Genomic DNA, 22,623 nt, shown 5'->3' on the forward strand with positions numbered 1-22,623 from the left:
TTTAATGGCTCAAAATCCAGAAGGTAAATGAAACCAACTCTGCTGTACATATTTTTAGCCCAACTTCATGGGACACTAAACAAATGGATTTTCAACTGCTTGGGGCTAGTTTTTCACAGGAAAAAAAAAAAAAACAAAAACAAAACAAAACAAAACAAAACAAAAAAAACCCCCAAACAATATTATGGCAACTGTTTTCTTCCTGGTTTAAACACCCTGTCTTACTTATGGGAATGGATGGAGCTACAAGTTTGACAATAAGACAGGTCTGTTCTGTAGTTAGACACATTCTTGCACTATCATCAATCCCAGCTGCCTGTATTTGGACTGCAACTAGCAACATATCGCTCCTCTTCTCTCTAAGCTGATGGCATATATCCTCCGTTGACAAAAGGGGTATCATCTGTTCCAGAATATTTGATAAATCACCAAGGAATGAAAAAGGGATAAAAGAATTGAAGGACATTCAACAAGAGATTATCTTGCATAAATTTTAACTGTCCGGTTTATAGAAAACAGGAGTCAGAGTCACAATGGAAAGAATACTTTTGAAACCCTCCTCAGCCTGGGTGAATCTTAGCTTTTAAGCTAAATTCCATGACTCATACTTCCCTATCATTAGTTTCAACACTCAGTGTGTCCTTGGAGACTTCCATGAGATACAACAGCATACTGTAGTACTACTTTGAGTGGGAAAATGTCAAAACTGCCACTATTTTTGATAGACTTAGAAGAACAGCAGTGGAATAAATGGGCTTTGATTTCACTTCATATCCAAGAAGAAATATGGATGTAGAATAATGGCAAGGGCTTTGTGTTTAATGGCTACTGTGAGAGCTGTCATATACTATAGCCATAAATCAGAAAGTTTGGTAGTAAATGCTGCCAGACGCTTCAGAAGTCAAAATATTCAATTTGAAACATGACACTCTGCCTTCACTTTGTTAACAGGGACCAAATGCTTGTTAATTATTGGTTTCCTATGAACTCAGTATTAAAGACTATCAATACAAGACCAGCTCTTCAGTCACTGCCACTTTACAGGTCTTCATTGACTCCAAAGAAACTCTACTGAGCTGCAGATGTGTTACATCCTATCCAAAAGATTCCAGGAACAATCTACCTTTCTAAACTAACAATAAATGTTGGTTTTATCCTTGTTTTCATGTGGAATAGGGGGCAGAAAAGACCGTCATCTATACTTACCTGGTGCACAGGTAAAAACCTTAGTCTTGAATCTAAAGATATTACAGACACGCGGAAATGAAAATTGTAATATATGAACTATCATAAAGATATAAAACTTCCCAGTCACCACTGACAGTAGCTTTTAATAGCAGTAGACTTCCTTCATCATTATTGCTGAACTGCAGAAATGAAAAATCGCCTAATTCACGGGGCGAGACATTCCTCTTCCTGTGAGTAGTGAACTGTTTATATGTGAATAGTGTTATCAGAAGCCCACTGAACTACTCCTGTCATCCAAGATAATAATTCTGACCCTCCTATGTTCAGGATTTCAACTCATTGCTGATCAGGAGGAAAAATCTCAAGTCGAAACCGCTGAAACAGATTTAGATGACTGTGCTTAAAGAAAAAATGCAAGTGATGAAGAATCCCTTTTTCTCCAACTGGAAGACCACTGTAGAAAGGCTTGTGTAGTTCTTCTACCCCAAACTGCCTATCAGGTCAGCAAAACCAGCAGATAAATTCCACCCTCATTCTCGACTCCCTCCCTCCAAAATGTTCTCCTTGAAAGATGAGACTATGAAGAATCACTACCTATAGTCACAGTGTAGGAGACATTTAAAACAAAACTGTGGTCGTCTTCATATACCTTCCTATGCTGTATGGGGCTTAATCCAAACAGAAGTTTTTATTTGACAAAACTTCTGTTTCAATCTGCTAAACGCTTCAGTACAAGGTAGTTCTTCCCTTTTACAAGGTAAGAAAAGACTTTCATTAAATATCTCCTTAAAATCTCCTGGGCACTACATCATTAACAAAAACAAAACAAAGCAACAACAAAAAACCCCACTCAAACAAAACACCATGCACATCTGTGAGACAATGCCTTTTTTGGTCTCTTATGACTGTCTCTGAAGGCTGCACTTGCAGCCTGCAGCTAACAAGGACCTTTCCTTCCACATGAAAAGAGGAGAGCAACAGAATAATTGATTCTCTCTCTGCAAGAGTGGACTGCAATAGCACTTTGGGTTACTGGCATGATTGATCAACCATAGACCCGGGGTCTCCCACTGTGCCTAATTTGCTAAGGATGCCATCCTTTGACAGCCACAGGATCTGGCTCAGTGGCTAAAGTGAGGTGTGTTTAGAGCTCTGCTGAGCTCTAACCTCTCCAATATAAACTGGTAGTCTTCACACCAAGATTTATAGAGGCCTACAAGGAGGAAACTACTCTAAATAACTGTTTTTCATTGAGTAAAAAAATCTAGACTTGCTATCACATCAGACTTCTAAAAGCTTTCATGGCGAGATGGGTCAGCAAGAGCATTCCCAGATGTGTTCCCAATCTGATTTTAGCAACTGAGGGTAGCAGCTTCTATGAAACAGCAAGATCAGAAAAGGTCTACCCTTTATACAAATGGGCAGTTTACATTCCAAAACCAGAACCTTCCTGAAGCAAGTGAACTCCTCTAACACCACAGGCTACAAAGTAGCACTGGATAACTCCCATTTCAGCTAATAAAGGTAAATTTCCTGCCTTGACCAATAGAAATATTTGCCAACTATTCTGTCCACCACCCAATGCTAGAAAGAACAGAAAGCAAGGCCGCCACTTCTTTCATTTAAAACTCATTTACAGAAATGAATTTGAAGTAGTAAGAGATCTACCAGCATTGAAACCCATGCAATTATATTTACAATAAATATCCATTATCTTGGAGTTAAACACACAACAGGACAGTGCTTAACATCCTGTGATAAAGGCACTAATCATGACCACTAAACATAAGAGGGAGGCATTAGTAATACATTCATCTTTAGAGAGAAAGAAAAGAGGACACTGTACCACGCATCGGTTAAAACATGAACAGTTTGAGGAATAAAGGGAAAATTTAAGCCAGGCCTGCAGAAAACAAGAAGAAGAAACAACAACAGCAGCAGCAAAACTAACACAAAAATTCAAACCCACAGGAAGCATCTGATTCACTAGTCCCATTAATAGCATAAAAGTTACTGGCAAACACTATCACCCAGCATTTTATTAATTAACTGAAGATGGGTACAAGGGATTTTAAAGTACAAAAAATGAATGTGCTGCACAAACTGGCTCTTCGCAAAGAACGCAGTGTACTTCGTAAGAGGATACAGTGTCTAAATTAGCCATCAGCACTTTTTGAGTCAAAGGAAACCTCTAGTTAACCCAATTGTAGAGTCCCCACCATGGCTCATTCACTTTTCATTTGCATAGGTCTATGATTTTTCCATGCAATGCTTAAAAGCAACCTGTCTGAAAGGCTTATATACATAGACCATGAAACCCAGTGCATGTGAGTTTCTGGGAAAGTGAATGACAAACATTTGTGAAAATGGATTTTCAAGGCACCTATACTTGCATTTCTATTTTAGTTTAATTTTTAACCCACCGGTGCATTATTCTCAAACACTATTTCTTCATGTAAAAGCATTTAAATCATTTTATTCCCCCCTCACAAAAGTCTCTATGAACCTAACAAATAAACCAACGTTGACACACCTAAGCCTAGGTATTTATTGCACATTGGGGATTCTTTCTTCTGGAGACTTGTTGACAAATACTCAGACTGGCTCCGTGTCTTTGGGAAGATCCACGAGTTAAAATTTTTTCTCCCCCTGATCTGTGTCATCAGTCATACAACCAGGTAGTACAGTAACTCTGAGAAAGAAGGAATATTGAAAAACAGGGTTTCCACCTCTCTTATTGGCAGGGTGTATGCATCACTACGTTACTCACTATTCCTGCAATTTCCATATGAAAATACTGTAATTCAGAAAATACCAGCAACAGTAATAGGTCATCAGTTTAAATTGCAAATAACAGTTGACTTTGTTCTCATTATTATTTTCAAAGCACCCTTTTGTAATATGACATTGCCTGCAATGTCTAGTTAAATGATTTAATTCTGTTCAATAAAGAAACAAGAATTGGAAGTCAGAAGCTTTTGGAAAGAAATTGGCATTCACAGACTGTGGGAACCTCTGCAAATCCTGTGTATTTATAGATATATCTTTTTTTCTAGGTGGAGAAGAGCAAATAAATTATAACAAAATTTATTCAATGCACGTTGCTGTGTTTTTTTTCAGAATGTGAAAATAACCAGAAATTCATGAACAAGTCTATTAATTATTTGAATAAATCCCATTACATGCATTCTACAGCTTATTGTTTCAACTGCTCTGCTTTGCAAGGAACAGACAAGACTATGTGCAAGATACACTTGTTTTTTAGTTTAGAAGCAATCAGCCTTGAGTCAGCAAAGTTCAACATTTACTTTCTGTTTCAATGGGACTATTCCTAAGAGTTAAGCATGTGCTAAAAGGATATTTATTTGTCTCCCCTTGTCTCCCCCCTCTCCCCCGAAAGAAGGCAGCTTCAATAAGTACATGCTGGCCCCACTAATGAATCACTTGTAGCAAGGTCTCTTGTCCAATAGCTGCAGGATTAAAAAAATGCACCATATCTTTTCCTCAAGGGAAGAGGCCTTCTCTCTCTGCTAAGGAATGCCTTGTGGAACAAAGAACATCAAAGGCTGCAGGTGCAGTCAGAAAAATTACTTACCACATGTAACAAATATTTAGGGAAAACACACTAGCAGCATTTGCCTGGTATTAACTGCAGAAATGTATAAACCCTTCAGACAGACAGACAGTATGCGGGTTATAAAATTCATGGATTTTAGAGTAGTTAAGTATTAGCTTTAAAAGAATGTCTGCAGCTACCCACCCAGCCCACATTAGTGAAACAAGATGCAACTTGCAAAGTAACCAGTTTCTCACAGTGTTATCTGAATTTATTGGGGGGGGGGGGGGAGGGCGGTGGGGGGGGGTAGGTAGGAGAAGGAGGTGGAAAAATCTCAGGACCCACAGGTTTTTGCCAAAAATGTTCTCGATGGCAAAATAAGCCCCCTGGGCAGCCTGTTCCAGTGCTCTGCACCCTTAACATAAAGAAGTTCTTCCTCAAGTTGAAGTGAAACTTCGTGTGTTTTAGTTTATGGCCACTGCTCCTCGGCCTGTCACTGGGCACCACTGTAAAGAGTCTGGCACCATCCTCCCGGCACCCACCTTTGAGATATTTTTATGTATTAATGAAATCCCCTCTTAGTCTCCTCTTCTTTAAACTGAACAGCCCAGCTCCTGCAATCTCTCCCCGTAAGAGAGATGCTCCAAACCTCTGATCATCCCTGTGGCCCTCCGCTGGACCGTCTCCACCAGCTCCTTGTCCTTCCTGCACCAAGGAGCCCAGAACTGGATACAGCACTCCAGATTTAGCCTAGCCAGTGTCAAGTAGGGGGGAGGATCACCTCACTCGACCTTCTGGCCACACTCCTCCCGATGCACCCCACAATACTATTGGCCCTCCTGGCCACAAGTGCACATTGCTGGCTCACAGTCAACTTTTCATCTACCAATGCTTCTGGGTAAAGACCCTAAGTTTTAGTATTTTTGCTTTCACTGTGAAAGTATTTTTAATGTGAAAATACAATACAGCTCTACACTCTCTTCCCCATGCCCTCTTAAACGTGGGGGACTAGTTAGGTGCCTAAAGTTAAATGTTTATTCTAGGAATAGTCTAATGTTTACAGAGGTAGACAGCATAAGCAGGGCCTCCAAAAGTTCTCCCTGAAAGCTTAACTCTGCTCCCACTGAAATAAATTTTGAAAAATTGTATCTTAGACTATTACACAGGTCCTTTCATCCCAGGTGTTGCAGCTTTCCTTTGGCACTGTCCCACATTGATTATAGGCCAACTGTAGTGCAGTCTACTGCCAGCACAGGCAGTTCCATCCTTCCACTTGAAAGCTTTTTCCTTTCATCTATTTGTTTTTTGAGCTGGAAGGGGATTAGTTGTCAGCTAGGTTAGTCCTCCATCCAGTTTACCAGATGGCTACACAAACAAGGCTGGCAGTATAAGGAAGGGAGTAAGAAGATGCAGCCAGGGGTAGTGAGGGATTTTCAAGCCAGCTTGTGCTTACGAAGGCTTAACATGCTTGAAAACCCCTTAGTTTCTTCTTGGATTTCTCTGCACCACAGTAGATAAGGGATCATGTAGACTTTGTCTAACTAAAACCATTCTTACTTCTAAAGAACAGTATTATTCTCCAACAAACAACAGGCACAATTACATATATACCCTCCACACCACATTTTCTGTGCCAAGAGACCAACATTTCAAACCTCAAACCTGAAGGGCATTTGAGTGATCTGATAATTTCATTCTTTAGCTTCTAGTGAAAAGCTTTGTAACTTAACAGGGGTCAGCTGCAATGAGATGACATCTCTCCATTAATTTGGGACCATTTAATCCCAATTGAATCTGACACAGTAGGAGACTTGAACCCATACTGTTTCTTGTCTGTTTTGATTACAATCATTTATCTCTCCATGTCTTTACCTAGCAATGTAGGCAGGTATGAGGAATCAAACAGGCAGTATTACAAAGGTAAGCAGTAGCCACCTTCTTTTTTTCTAAGAGTCTTCCAGCAAAACCTAAATTCATCAGAATAGGTAAGGACTGAAATTTCACACCTACAATCCATTACTCAGAATACCATTAAGAGAGCTCTTGATAGCTGTCTTGTTAGGACCACACGAAGCACCTGCCTGTAACAAAGAAGTAGAACGCATGATCCCAAAAGTCCACTCTAGTTTTATGTTCCACTGTTTGCAAACGCTCATTTAACAGAGGAAGGAAGAAAGTCCTTGAACATCCTTGGTAAATGCTCCATCCCTGGCAGTGTTCAAGGCCAGGTTTGACAGAGCCTTGGGCGACATGGTCTAGTGTGAGGCATCCCTGCCCACGGCAGGGGGTTGGAACTAGATGATATTAAGATCCTTTCCAACTCAAACCATTCTATGATCCTATGATCAGACAAAACTTCTTTGGTTAAGAACAAAACATTATTCAAAGGCTCAAGTGGGGGAATCGATAGTAGGATCAAGGACACCTTGTCATGTGACTACCTCTCAGATGGTGGTATGGACTTCTACTCGCAGTCAATTGGGGAAAAGCAGGTGACATTAGGACATGATTTGTATCATCCTAAAGTGAATTTCTTAACAAGTCAAATGACTCATGCCTAGAAGTGCCTGGGTTTTTTGTACAAAGGCTTAAATATGAACTACAGTAGAACTAAGCTAAGCATTCTCCCCTCTCGTTAGGACAGCTCCCTCTTCCTTTCACAGCCTGTCTTAAAGAATACAGAAATGTCTCAGTATAATGAAAACAGCATCATAGTGACCTCAGCTGTCCAAATATACACAGCCTCTTTTAGAAGTGAGTATTCACTAACATTTTCTGCTGATGCAATTGTGTTTTGCCTGTAGTAATTCAAACTATCCACTGGGACAGAAAGCAAGGAATAAAAACTACTATAGCCAGGCTGGTATCCCCTCTGGTAAAGAGCTGGAGTTGGGCCTTCCACCCAGCGTGTGCACTGTAGCCTCACAGCTAATAAATCAAGATAACAATGGTGTCACCACTACCATTTTTTAATCATGCTTTGATTTTCTTTTCATTCATTTTTTTCTGGACCTACATATGAGGAAATCTGAAATGAAATTGCTAGTAATTTCAGATGACTTAAACTACTACTTAATTTTCACACCAAAACACCAATAGTAATGATTACCTATCACCAAATACGAGGAGTTAATTCCGTTTTTAAACAGCATGTTTAAAAAAGTGAAGGAGAAAACAGTGAAGGAGAGTCTTTAAACACAATATTGTTTACTAGCATATATGAGAATACAAGTCTTCGCCATCATTATGAACTGTGCTTCAGCACTTCCTACTGTATACATCAAAATAACAAAAATTTTGTCAAAAACATATTTGAAAGAAGGCATCAGATTCCTTTTATGACTATGTCAGCATTATAAATTCTTAGAAAATTGTTAGTCAGTAGGGTGCTTGCATGATTAAAATCTTCTGGGCTTCTGAAGGCATTTTCTCTGCAGGAATTTGTCAAATCCTGCTCAGTTCACTATTGGGAGCACTTAAATGACAAATAATGTTACATACAATCTGGCCACTGTAGATGCATTTCTGCCACTTTAATGAGTCTTTCTCAGTTTCAGACAACAAAATCATCACCATCCAGAAGGTAAGCAAACAATTAAACACATGATACCTATCCATTTAATGACTATCTTTTGCTAACATATATTCCCTAAAGTACACCGGTAGGCAGTGTAGGTGCTATAAGCTGGCTTGTATTTTGGTAAAGCTACATATTTTTTTAGCAGGAAGGAGACAGAAAGAGAGACTTTCGAGCCATTTAGATAGTAACAGATATTGAGGAAAACAGGAGAGATCACCAGGGTTTAAATTGCACCATAAAGTCAAAATGAGCCAACCACATTATCACCTACCTTACGTTTGTTTGTTGGACAAACATACAAGTAGCTCAAAATAGTCTTCAGACCGACTTTATCATTCAATTTCTCATACGTTGTCCCATAATCTGTTGACCTGCAATTCAAATAGAGATTTCATAAGTACAAACACTTAATCACAAAACCACAAGTCACTTGGCAGCTTTTCAACATAAGTCATGCTTTACATAGCAGAATGGCTCTCTAGAGCTTTTTGAATGATTCATGTAGTATATAATGATACTTAATTATATACACATAGCATCATGTGAGTGCTTATAATTTGCATTTAAATTAGATTAGGAAAAATTAAACCAGCAGCTTCCCAAAGCATTTTAAAATAAACATGTACAATAAGAAATGCTAAATTTTGTGTCTAGAAAATGAGAATGATTGTCAGAAATGCCAAATAGCAGACAGCAAGAGACTAAAGTTATCAGTTCATTGTATACTCCAAGATTAGACTAATTTTGTTAAGTCTTTTCTCAGCATATTCTAAGTAGCTGCTCCAGCTGATTTTTCAGTGAAATTGGAGTTCAGTTTCTGCAAAACACATTGACGTCCATTTGAAAACCGAACTACATGAGCATTACACCTACAATTTATAAGGCTTTTTCACATGGACTAGCAGACAGCATGGACACTTCTGCTTCATTCTTGCTTCAAGAGCCACTGTTCAGTAGAGAATATATTTCTGATATAAGGGTTGTCCACAGAGACACTGAATAAATGCCTTGGGAAGAACAAAACTAGTGAGATTGTGCAGAGTTCCTATAACATCTTAACATGTTACTGGAACTAAGATCAATTACTAGCAGAGGTTTTGTTCATTATGTAGCTCGTGCTTGCCTGAATTATGTCCTAATAACCAGAGGATTTAGATAATCAGCTGGTACACACAAATTGCAAAAAAAGTTACATGAATCTGGGTAACACAGACATTTAAAAGTATAAGATATTCTTGCAGATAATAAACCTGCATCTTGTCTTTAAAATGTACAAATGGGTCCATATAGAACTTCATTTGCAAGCAGTAACATGAATTTTCCCTCCTGCTAATCGCTCCAAAACCAGTTATTCTAAAGCAAACCTTGCAACCCATTATTTCCAGGTTCTCTCCTATTTGGGAAGCAATGGCTAAATTCACAAAAGTATTTAAGACACTTAATTGTTTATATTTATTTTTTATTTAACCCAGAGTGTGGAGGTTGTTAAATTCCTGGATCAGGTTCCACACCTACATTCATACCACAGCTTCTGGGACTTCAGATTTTGCAATCAGTGAATAAAACAAGATGACAGCAGCTTGGAGTTTTACCCATTAAGATGAATAGCACTAAAATGTGGATTCGCATTAAAGTCGAGTTTTTTCTATCAGGAACTTCGTAGAAGCATTTGCATGTATCTGTCCTGGTCATATAACAAATGACAACAGCTTTTTCCTCTCCTCCCAGCAAACACCAGCACCCCTGGTTAGAACATTAACATTGAATTCTCATCTACTGATGGATCTTTCTCTTTATAAAGAAGCACATATAAAGTAACCAAGCTGTTTCCTCACTGGATTGAGGAAAAGGAGGATACTGTTACACCTATTTCAGTTACTGAATATTTCAGAGATGTTCCAGCATTCAGGTAAAGGGAGCCACAGCAGGATGCTGAACACAGTCCTGCCAAGGACTGCTTTGGTTACCTCGCTACCCAGCTTTCTCAGAAATTATACTTCCATTGTCGCCTGCCTAAATCCCAAAACCTATCCTGTGTGGTGTTTGGGCTGATAAAGACATGTAAAGATTTTAAGGACTAAGTCTGACCTGCCAAACTAGGAAAAAATAATTAATGAAGTGATGCAACTCTTCTTTACACCAGTGACAGTGATTTCAAAATGGGACCCTTCAAAGGGCGACAGGAGTGAAGAAAATCTGACACACAAAAAAAACTTGCTTTGAAATTGTTAAAGAAAAGCAGCCAGTATCCCTGCCACAGCACAGGCAAACAGATGTCAAAGGACTATTGCAAATGCTAATCTTGGTCAGAATTGCCATCCATTTCTTTCTTCAAATCTCTAGGCAATTATTTTGCATTCATAGCTTTATTTACAGGTAATGTTACATACAGATGGAAATGTGTGCTCCTGTCAACATCCATAAAAGCAACTGAAAGATTGGAAAGCTTAGAAAAACATCTTTTTTTGCAGGTGAACAAATACACAAGCAATCAAAGGAGTTACTATTAGCACTTACTGTCAATATCATCTTCTAAACTAGCAATAGCCAGTCCTTCTACCTGCCTAATTAGAGCAGACAGGCACCTAGAAGCGTTTTAACACAAAAAAATGGTGAAAATACACAGAGAGCACTGAAACAAAAGAATTGTATTGAATGAAACACTGTCTACATGAAGCCTCTGTTGGGATCTAATCCAAGGAGTATTACCAACCTGCATTCATCTTACTCCTATTATATATATGTGTGTATATATATGTGTGTATGTATATATATGTATATGTATACAAGCATTGATTAGCAGCCCTTAGATAATTGAGCTCTTAATTTGTCTTATTAAATGGGTGTATAAAACAGCATGAGACTCCTAATACAGGAAAACGCATCAGCCATTTGGTGATCCAGGAAGCCAGCCTAACCTGGAAGCATTGCAAAAGGCAGATGCACCTCAGCAGGGTGTAGGCAGTAACAACATCAACAAATTCAATCCCATTTATCTGAAGGCGAATGGATATGTATCAACCAACATCATCACCCACACCTTGTGTGACAGGCTGCTTCTCCAAAGCTCTGCAAACAGAACACAGTTTCAGTGCATCTGTATAGCATGAGCAGAGCAAGCAAATGCCTGGATAAATCATATGAAAGGACTAAACCCAGGACCTGTAGAGCTGAAAACATAAAAATGAAACTCTAAACCTTCTCAACCATCTGCCAAAAAGCCACAGCTACTGAAATAACTATGCGTAACGATTGAACAGTAAGCCAAATTTTATTAGCTCTTGTGTAGACATGCATGTTGCAATGGGTTTTCAAATTGTTTAGAGGAAGGGAGTGTTTATACACGTTTCTTCAAATTAGTTTAAATCCCTGTGTAAATTGTTTCATTTTGGTTTGGTACAGTCATGTACCATTTGACAAACTAAGTCAAAATAAGTCAGATGAGTCTGAAATAGGGAGGCCTGCAGAGAGATTTGATATATGTGCAAGTCTAAATATGGAAGAAGATGTGTTAGCACATTGTGGATGTTGCTGAAACACAGATGACACCTTGTAAAAGAATATTCAGAAACAGAGTACTTAGACTCAATTCTGAACTTCAGACGTCCCCACCATTTTAGTGCTAATTGGCTCCATTAAATCCCAAATTTTACCATTAGCTGTTTAGAATCAGACTCCCTATTTTTTCACTAAAGCAGAATGATTTCTGCAAACACCCAACATTTTAATTATGACTAGTTCATTTCACAGTATAAAAAATTACAGAAACTGTGGGACTGAAGCTCTGATTTCCCTGAGTAATAAATTAAAACAAAACTAGAAACATGTAGAATAATTTATATTTTGCAAACTATTTGCAAGAAAGTTGATATTTAAATAACTTTATTATTATCCATTGACAGGGCTTTTCCCTCTCTTCCCATCAGGGTAAATGACATTTCTATTACAGTATTATAATAAACTCCTGCATGTTTTAAATAAAGTCACTGAATTCCATTAGTCCACCTACTGTCCTGAATATATCTCAATCCATTCCTAGCAATATTTCACAATCATAACAGGCATTCTGAATCAACCGGTAACATGTACCCTACGGAAATTTTTGTCTTTTTCAAGAAGTGCAGACTGAAATTCAGCTGACTGTCAGTTTGAATATATTGATTAAATTAATTCCCTAGCAAGTTGCAGTTTACTCTCCTTTGTTACAAATTTAAGGCTGTCTGTACTTATTTTACATTAGCTGCTGAAGACTTGAAGAATCAACCAGTTGATTGTTTGGTCAAAGTTTCTTTTGCGACAAGACCCTTCTGGATGAGAAAAAAGAAAAACATCACATGCAGACTTTAAGGTGTGCAACATCATGTCTCCTGCCTATTGAAATACAGCTTTCTTCCCATGAAAGATGCGTTAACAGATGAAGTTCCCTGTTATAAGACATCATTAAGAAGCAATCACTTTGATTAGCACCCTTTACTATTTATTTTTTTTTCTTTGTCCACCCATTACCCCAGGTTTTCATGTATTAGTATGGCTGCTCCCCCCTCCTCCACCATGAGAGGATTGTCTATGTATCATGCCCTCACTTCCCTCCTTCACAGTTTAATTTGCTGCTCTAACTGCTGTCCGAGCGGCAGCCAACCCTGGAAGGCAGAACCAGAAGCATCTGCAATGTGATTACAGAGCAGCAGAGCAGGGCAGCCTGTCATGAGCAGAAGCAGTGTGAAGAGATGGGCTTTAGCCTGTCTCTCCTTCTGCACATTAATTCACCCCTGGCACCAGGTATTTTAAGAAACTGCAATGACTATTAGATCATCTGTTCCAACCTCCCACATAACTAAGTTTGCCACCTGGTTTGCCTCCAAAGGGACTGGCCAGCCAAGCACAAGATTTGCCAGTTGCCATTGTCTTAATCTCTACATGAGCAGATTTTTGGACACAAGGCTTTCAGATCACAGAAGACAGAACCGTGGAGTCACATGCTGCACTTACTCTGCTGTTGGTGACTTCTGAATTCTTTGTTTCTGGGGATGTTTCTAGGCTGAGATGTTATTCCCTCACCACTTAAATTGAAGCTCTTTTCTTTATGGTTTTATAGCCAAGTACTAAAGTTTCCCATTGATTTTTGCCATGCCACCATGTTTCACAAAAGCTAGTAATGTCAAAATCTTCTTCAACACCTAACCATTTAAGTTTATATGTTCTTCCTATTAAGCCCTTCACAAGCCATTGATAGATAACACTTCTGGTCTGATGCCTGTTTTGATTTAACTCCTTCATGTATAACCCTGGTATTTTTTTCCAGAAAGTAATAATGTTTGATCTCAGGTTTCTCTCAGGAAGGAACTAGAGTTTTTTATCCTCTTCTTTATTTTCATAGAAAGTTACTCTTGCTTTACAAATTGACTAGCTTCACCTGGATGTTTCTCACCAGTGACTGTCTTTCTAACTCATTGTGTAAATAATTCCCTAAGGCCTGGCCCATTTCTAATGGAAACTGTTCACTTAGCTCATAGAGACTGACACATTTTGAGGAGAGGTTTATATCTCCATGTTGAAAAGCAATTGCAAGACGTAAACACAGTGAATCCTGCGTCCTTGGACACAGTTTCCATGCAGCAAAGAGGCAGACCTTGCCCTCATTTGTACATGTTTCTCTCCTGAGGTCGCACTTGGAATGGACTTTTTAAGGCAGGAAACAGGATTTTTATTTAAACCTTCCGCATCCTACTGAGCAGCCCAGGCCTCTGCTAAAGGCCATTCTGCAGCTTGGGACCAGCCATACTGTGTTTTTATGCCTTCCTTGGCCTCCTATTCCTCACTTTATTAATGAATCTTGGCTGATTTTTAGCTATAGCTAGTTTGTTTTAAACATGGATTAAGCTAAAGCAGAGCTAATTCAGAGAGGCTTTTTTGCCTTCCTGATTTTGGTTTAAGAGGGCAGTGCTAAGCAGTCTGACAACAGTGGCAAGCCCAAGAGTTGATTAGCATTGCTTTAAAAGTCTGTAATGGCACTGCACATGTCACAGCATTAAAACACTTCAAATTTACCCTGGGAGGTTGAGATTAGCTTTAAAGACATCTCTAGGGTAAAGAAAAAGGAGCGACTTTAAAACTCAAGGGATCCACATGTCTCACTCCCTAAATGAATGTATTTCTGATGACTTTTTTTTCTCATGAGGCCCTCAGCAGGTTGGCAAGTGTTTGTGTTCCCACTGTCTAGACAGGGGAAACAGAGGGAAAGTCTAGATAGTTAATCTTAACGTTTGAAGGAAGTCTCCAACGAAGCCAAATGCAAGTCCCCTCAGGCTCCCCTGACTTCCCCCTCCATCCTGACAGCATAAGTTTTCTGGGGTATTGCATGTGTAAATAAGGCTTGGAAAGAGCCTTATAATATCAATGTCAAAAAGAAGAAACACAAAACTAAATACAGTTTAAATGTGCATTTTAAAACAGATTTAAGCCTCCATTTTGAAAATGGTTTGCTTCCAGTTTGTGACTGTAGATTTTGCTAGAAATGAAGTTATGAAGTTTTAGATGAGTTTACTCATCTAAAGTGTGTATTTTTTTCCCTTATGGAAAGAATTTTCTCATCACAAAATAGTTTCCCGCCTACAGAAGCCATCAAAAATACTTGGAGGACAAGAAGGGGCAAACAATTACAAAGAAACAATAGGAAACTATGGAATTGACATTTCTTTGCATAATCAGTTAAATTAATTCAATATTTTTCCTCTCCTTTTTAATCAACCTTTATTTGGAGTAATCTAAATGAACAGAAATATACACACTCAAAATTCTTTCAATTTTTGGCTTAATGTAGTTCAGCTGATTATTGCTATAAATAATTTAAAAGATGTGACAAGCAGGAGAAGCAGCTCATATTTTATCACCCAATTCAGAGTTTATATATTGCATTGGATATTTATTCAAAATCTTACTCAAATCATAAAGAAAGGAAACAGAGGGGTGGGAGGGCCAGGATATATTATCTGTAGGTGACCCAGATGAGTTGTTTATTTCTCCTTAGAGTAATGATTGAAGAAACACAAACTTGCGTAACTTGCCTTCACTGCTATTTCAGTTGAGAGTAATTCAAGTTAGCATCCTAAGCAGAGAATACCTGTTCCTCTGTCTCTATCATACCCAAATTAACAACCATCTATGCCTTTGCATATATTTAGTAACGGGCCTGCCAGAAATTGTAGCCACATGGAAAACTTCCATCTGTTGATGCAAGCTGTAGGTATATGTCACCATTTCACAGCCATCCACACTCCTATGATCATCTATACTGTCTGTGCTATGATACAAACCTTTTCCCCTCTGTGAACTGCTAAAGACTAGCTCACATCTATTCTGCTAAAGCATAGTATTCTTGGCAGAGATTAGTCACACCTATAATGTCTATGGTAAACAATCCTTAGAACAAACTAGTCTCTGTTTCTTACCCAGATTATTCTTGGAGACACCTAGTAAATTCACTGGAAATGAAAACCTAGGGAAGAGATAGTCTGTGGCATAGATCATCACAAATAAAGAATCAAAATAAAATAAGGTAAAGCCAAAAAACCTGTGTGGACATATCTAAATGCTTCAGCTCTGATGACATGTGTATCCCACTGCATAATATCCCTTCAGATCATTCAATTTTACTAAACTAGCCATGGAACAGCATAACTCAGATCAAACATTCATGTTTAACTATCCGGAGGCATCTTACGAGTGCAAGCTGACATTAAAGGGCTTTTTCTACATCAGTTTCTGATGCTACTGCCTTTTTCAGGAGAAGTAACGTTCCACTGTACTGTGTAAATGGGCTTTTTTACATTCAGGCTTCAGAGAAATTGCTGCATAAAGGTTGGATACCCAAAGAAAAGAGCAAGATCGAATACTTTAGCAAAATAAAAGATCAAATTTGGATTAGATGGGAATAATGCACTTTGACACACACACACTTTAACTGATTCTCTAATTTTAGATGTCTGTCCTGTCTTGTTTGACCGATAATCCCCTTTTTACTTCACAGTACACTGGTTTCTCCTGCCATCAGGCTGAGAACAGAAGATTCTGGCAGTTGATATTCAGATATCCATATTCAGATTCCCCACTCCTCTGCCTGATGATCAGAGGTCAGATCATGATCACACTCTCAGTTAAATCCAAAGTATTTACTACAGAGATGCACCACTGTAAACATGGAACTGGACACTTTTCCACTGCTTGAGCAGCAGAGAGGATGACTCTCCAGGGCTCTCCCCCTCAAATCTCACTTCCAGCTTCCTATCTTACTGTGGCCTGAAAGACTCATCTCCAGTCCTTCACTGATAGAAGGAGGAAAAGTCAAGAAGAGTGTGGGGATGCTAGCACTCAGAACCACTCTAACTGTTCTAATCCAATGTCAGTGTTAGGTGAAAGCCTGCAGCAAGGACAAAGGGACAGCCATCAAAGCAAGACTTCTACATAACCCTCTCACTTAGAGACTCAAGAGGCAACAGTGGTGTTCTGGCTGAAACACTAGTGCAATCTCTCCTGTTTTTTCTGAGACATTCTGTGCCATGATGCCCAGGCACATACGGGAAGGATCAGTAACTCCAGTAGGACCACTAATTTTTCAGAGCTAATATATACCAAAAGCTGATACATTATTTAACTTGTGCATCTGACTGTAGTTACACTCCAAGTTTTTTCTCCTTCCCTAAGTCCACAGTACTGTTTTTCAATACTTTTTCCATTTGCCATCACAGCATTGTTTTCAATGAAGGAGTAGACCCTGAAGAAAGAAATGAAAGTTTGCTGGCAACAGGCTTGTTCCTTGCTACCATAGGGAAATTTCTGGGAATCAGTGAACTACAAGTGGAAAATCAACTCTCTGGAAGATCTCCTTGTCCTCCTGACTTGTATGTCAAAACAAGCAAGCTGGCTAGGATGCAAATTTCCACCCTTCTTTCATTGGAGTATTTGACATCAAGCAACACTGCAACTCGGAATGAAGCCATTCCCATAGGTCCACCTACTCAAGGCTTATAGCCATCAACAAAAAAAGATCTCAGCTTAGTTTTGATCAATATTAAAGTTGTTCTTCCCTATATTTAAATTAAAAGCTGCTTTTCGAATTAGACAAATTGAGAATGACTAATTATTCTTCTTGCCGTATGTTTACATGGGACATACTGACATTATGGCAACCTTAATGCCAAATTCTAACTTATAAAGTGGTTGAGTGTTGCATTTTCCCATTTCCACCTCAGTCTGATGTAAATCACATAAATAGCTAGGACTGTAGCCCAGTAATCATCACACTATTAACTTTCTAATTGATGGTAATGGCCAGAATAAATTTCAGGCACCCCAAGGGGTGGTTAATGGATTTTGTAGCTTGAGGGCAGAGCAACAGGAAGCTTTTCCATTAATCAGTGAGATTAGACAACCATGCATGTCCTACACTCCCCAACCCATCATAACACGGAGGTCATTGCAGCTTTGTTGAAAAGGTGGGTGTTGCCAGGCAAAAAAAACTACCGTCACAACAAGCTGAACACAGTTACAAAGCTTGATACACTAGTGCAAGAGAGCTATGTTAGCATCCATAGTCACGTTATACATTCAGAAAACTGCTTTAGCCAATCTCCAATTAACAGTAAGAAAGAGTTTTATTGTGCCATTAAAATGTTTCAGGTTTTCTATGGCTTTCAGTACATACCGTACAGAAGAGGCTTTTTATCTTACACCATCCAAGCATTTGCAACACATTATGCAATCTTCATTCTGTCCTGCCAGTGCAAATCAACAGCTAGAAAGCTTAAAAGATCCAGACAGCCCAAAACATTATTTTCACAATCATTGTCCAAGCCCCTTAGTTGTTATAATGGAGTAATTCCCAAGGACCAGTAGCATTTTGCAAACAGCAAAAAACGTGCCTCATGTATTACTTTATATTAAAGTGAGTTGGAAGATGGAACTGCCATTCCTCAGGCAACGTTAATAATTTTTTCTCTTTTGCCCTGTTTTAAACTACATGAATCCCAACATCTGGATAGAATAAGAATACAAAGGAAAAGATATTCAGTAAAAAGAAAAAAATTCAGTGTTTCATCCCACTACTACCAGTGTTGTTATTATCCGTTCAACTGAATATTTTATAATACAGTCTGGCTGTCACCCCACAGGAAAAAGCTCAAATGAAACAAGGATAAAAATCAAACGAAACACACTTAACATACTTTCAAATCATTCTGATATTTTTTGTCAAGATTTCATTTTTAAAATATTGCAAAAGATTTACCTGACTAATGCTGCATTTTCCAGCAGAAAATTGTTCCACTGAAAAGGTTTCAATTAGTTCTCCACATCCTAGTAGTGCATAGGCTAAGCTGTTAGCTAGACTGTTACTGTACCACATCACTTAAGAATTTGTTGTTGCTGGATTTAAAAGCTTTGCTAGTGGATTATATGGATTATTCTACCCAAGAATCACTAACTAATGTTTTAAAGCAGGCAAATATGAATGTTACTTTCTTCTTTTTGAAACCATTTGAATGATACAGCTGCACCGTCTGTGTCAGTTTCAAATAATATACATCAGCCAGAGCCACGCAGCTTTTGTTTTTCCTCTTGGTTGGTAGAAGCATATTTATCATTTTATATCTCAAGGATCAGTGGGGTTATAAAGCTTGCTATTTATAGCTACTCTTGGGGTATCAAGCAAGTGACAGTAATTTGTTCCTTTGACATCTAACCTTAGGTCAACTCCAGTAGCAGAAGATGGATTTTTTACAAGAAGTGAAATGAAAGTATACAGCAGAAGATTAATATTATTTCCTAGGCCTGAGGAGAATACATGCTCCCAATCACTTCAGAAAAAATGGTCAGGAACATGTGCTATGTGTTAAGAATAGAGCAAGATGTGGTCAAGGTGAGGTGTTCAAACAGTTTATTAGCAAACTGATACACTGACATTTGCGTTTAGAAGAATTGCAGGCTGATAGTCTAGAAAACAGCTCAGCTCTTCTGGTTCTTTGATTTTGACAGTCATCTTGAAGTCAGTGCCAGCTACAGACAAAGTGGGATCTTGCTTTTATGTTACTGGTAAATGATAAAAGAAAGTTAAAACTAGGCTGTAAATTCTGTATCAGGAACAGCTGCACAAGATCAAGCTACCACTTTGGTCTGCATTACAAAAACATCTCGTATTAATTATATTTTCAGTTTGTGAGAAAATAAAGACTGCAGATTGAAACATCTTGCAAAGATTCCTTGATACTAAAATTCTTACTGATGGGTCATATTTGTCCATTACTCTCAACTTATATTCAAGTGAGTAATAAAAAAAAAATATGGAAATCAACCAGAAGATTCCCAAGGTATCTGGTTTTAATTTACTTGGAATTAAAATTAGAAAATAAATGTCTTTCCAAAGCTATGGGTGCATGAAGACATTAATTATATAATCAAGTCAGTAAAATAATGCTACAACAAGAATTCAGCCAAATACCTGCAAAGTCCTTCTACCTTCTTATAACATACCTATCATCCTCAGCCACCACCAATTCCCCTTAAAAAAAGGGAATCCAACGTGCTCAAAAAGTCAGCAAATTTCAGCTTCACTGACCCACAAATCTCACACATGACCACAAGAGCCATGTAAACCCCCAGATTTATGTGTAATATCACAACTTATATCCAACAGAATCCTTCATTTCCAGGCATACTACTGCACTGTGCTAACACAATGATGTAGCTTCTAGTGGAATGGCCTCAAACAGGCTGCAATACACATCCCATACTGGACAGCAGGCAGGTGGTGGTATATATTATACATGCCCATCCACATTGTTATCATAGCAAACAGAAGTGGCTATATGGAAGTACTCTATATCCTGCATCAGCTGGAAAAAGCCATGCTAATTTCACCTGTGTGAAAGCAAGGTCTAGTAGAACATTGCGCTTTGAATGACAAAGTTCACAGAGCTACGTAAAGACAACACCCTCAAAAAGAACCTTCATATGTCCCTGGACATTTGTCTGGAAGACGCCTGCCAAGTCCTGTCCTTCTGCTTGATGTAAAGTCACTGATAAATGCCCATAAGTGGAAGGTCTTCAATTTAGTTTTGATTTATTAGGGCCCGATTAGAACAGACACTTTAAGTAACAGCCAGACACAACAGCCAGACCTGGAACTGTCGTGCTGGATGGTGGGGAAGAGAAAGGAGGCAATAATTGGTGCAAGATTTTAAATGTGCAGATCAACTGGGGAGCAGACATTCCTGTATCACACGTATGCCCAAAACTCCGCTTTCAGCACTATCTACACACATATTCCTCCACCATCTATCAAACAGACTGCCAGAAATCTGATACTTTGTTGCTTAAAGGTTCAGTAGCTGGTGAAATAGGACCAGAAACTGTGATGAATTCTTCTAGGTCTCCACAGATCAAACCCCTGCCAAAAAGGCATCGAATCCCCCTTCTTCGGAGGATTAGAATTGGAGCTCTGTAAATACACAAAAAAGATGACAGTGATTTTTTCACTGTCAAAATAAAATTCCTTGTTTAGCCCATCTAATCTTTGGGTGAATAAGGCACCTTAACCTTCACATCATTTGTGGCTTTTTTTTCTATCTCCATCCTCTTCCCCCTGTTTTAAAATTTATGGTTACCATTTAGGCTGATTTCAATTTCCATTAATAATATGTGCAACTGATGTACATTTAAGTGAGTTTAATCATGTTGTAGTGACAGGTTTAGTTTAAAGCAGGGCTTCGCTTAAAATTACCAAGTAAATTTCTCTTGAAAAGGTCAGTTTAACATTTAACAGGAAGGCCCATTCCAGACAAATTAGAATTTGCTCCACTTGTTTCAAAGGCAAACACTTTTCAAGCCAGCTTCAACAGAAGCATGTCAATCAAAAGAGAAAAGTATCAGGTGCCCCAGGGAGAAAGTTCACTGATGCCTCCCTACACAGCCAGCCCAAAGGCTGCTCAGTCACATTGTCAAAACTGACATATTCCTGCCCTACTGTTGAAGGACTGGAATCAGACCATACCACAGAAAGTAGGGAAGGCAGAGTTGGAGTGTTTAGGCAAACCCCTGACAAGTCAGACTTCTAATTGCTGCAGCACAGGAATGCAATGTGAACAACCTTGTGTGCTACAGGAACGGCTTATCATGCATCTGTCCCATGAGGATTTACTATTGCTCCTGTGCCTGCCAGAGGCAGTTCAGCTTTCCAGGACAGTGGCATGGTAAGCAGAGAGGTGATGATACCTGTAATGCTGTTCTCAGTGGCACTCTCAATAGTAGCCCAATTCCCCTACAGATGGAGTTGATCCTGCCTCCAGCCCTGCAGCAGTCACACAGACAGCTCTTCTACGAAATATTTTCTTTAGTAAAAGGCTTCACAGCAGCACTACCACAGGTCCTGAGTGGACCGTAAGTGGCAGGTACTGCCTTCCCTGTTCTGGGTGAGACAGAAAACCAGTACCCATTTGTTTTGTTTTGGTTTTGCCAGGACAGTTCTCTAGAGTTCTGGTCAAACCCACTATGTGGAGACAGAAAAATTTTCTATTCTTGCTGGAGCTGGCCTCAGCAGCAATCTCCAAAGTTTTAGACAGTCTTTGTCAGGGGACACCTTCATAAAGTCACAGGTTCCCAGGTTTATACCAAGGGTTTACACCTACAATGTAGGATCAAGTCAGTTAAGTTTCCCAGTTCCAATCTTACGTTATCACTGAGATGTCAAATTGAGAGTAGCATAGGCAATTAACACACCACTGCCTTGAATTTGTTTCTGATCTATTTATTTTATGCTAATTCCTGTAGCAGAAGAGAGGGAACAAGCAATTCTTGTCTTCCTTGAGACTTTCATGATTTTACAGGTCTCTGACATATGCCCATTAGTCGTCACTTTCCAGACCGAAGATTCCTCATCAGCTCAATCATTCCTGCTACACAAATCACTCCATACCTTGACCTATCCTTACTGCTTCTCTGAACCTTCCCTACTTCTAACATACCCTTTTTGAAATAAGACTGACCAGAACTGTACACAAAACAGTATTTATTTTATTATTGCATGGTTCCTTAATCAAGACCTCAGTTCTTGACTTTCACTACTTACAAGAGCTTCAGGATGAACCTACTGTCATGCAAAAAGTGGTACATAGCCACTTAATTGATCTGAATCAGAAGATGCCTACTCCCATGAATTCAGCAGAATCTTTTTGTGCTAAAAGTCCCTGTGCTCACACTTCCTTGGAAACAGAAAGACTCGTCCTGCTTGGAGGCAAGAAAATACTCTGTG

At 38.9% G+C, this 22,623-nt stretch overlaps 1 protein-coding gene across 4 annotated transcripts in view; it reads right to left on the bottom strand.

Moving 5' to 3' along the window:
* LOC115608805 (VPS10 domain-containing receptor SorCS1) overlaps positions 1-22,623 on the bottom strand; it is a 288,946-nt gene that overhangs the window by 157,191 nt on the left and 109,132 nt on the right. For all 4 annotated transcript variants that reach the window (XM_032919968.1, XM_030488155.1, XM_030488153.1 and 1 more), the window contains exon 3: positions 8,596-8,695. In XM_032919968.1, the coding sequence (XP_032775859.1) occupies positions 8,596-8,695 (100 nt within the window). The remainder of the gene's footprint in view (positions 1-8,595; positions 8,696-22,623) is intronic.

This window comes from Strigops habroptila, chromosome 5, assembly GCF_004027225.2.
Source record: "Strigops habroptila isolate Jane chromosome 5, bStrHab1.2.pri, whole genome shotgun sequence".
NCBI classification, from domain to species: Eukaryota; Metazoa; Chordata; class Aves; order Psittaciformes; family Psittacidae; genus Strigops; species Strigops habroptila.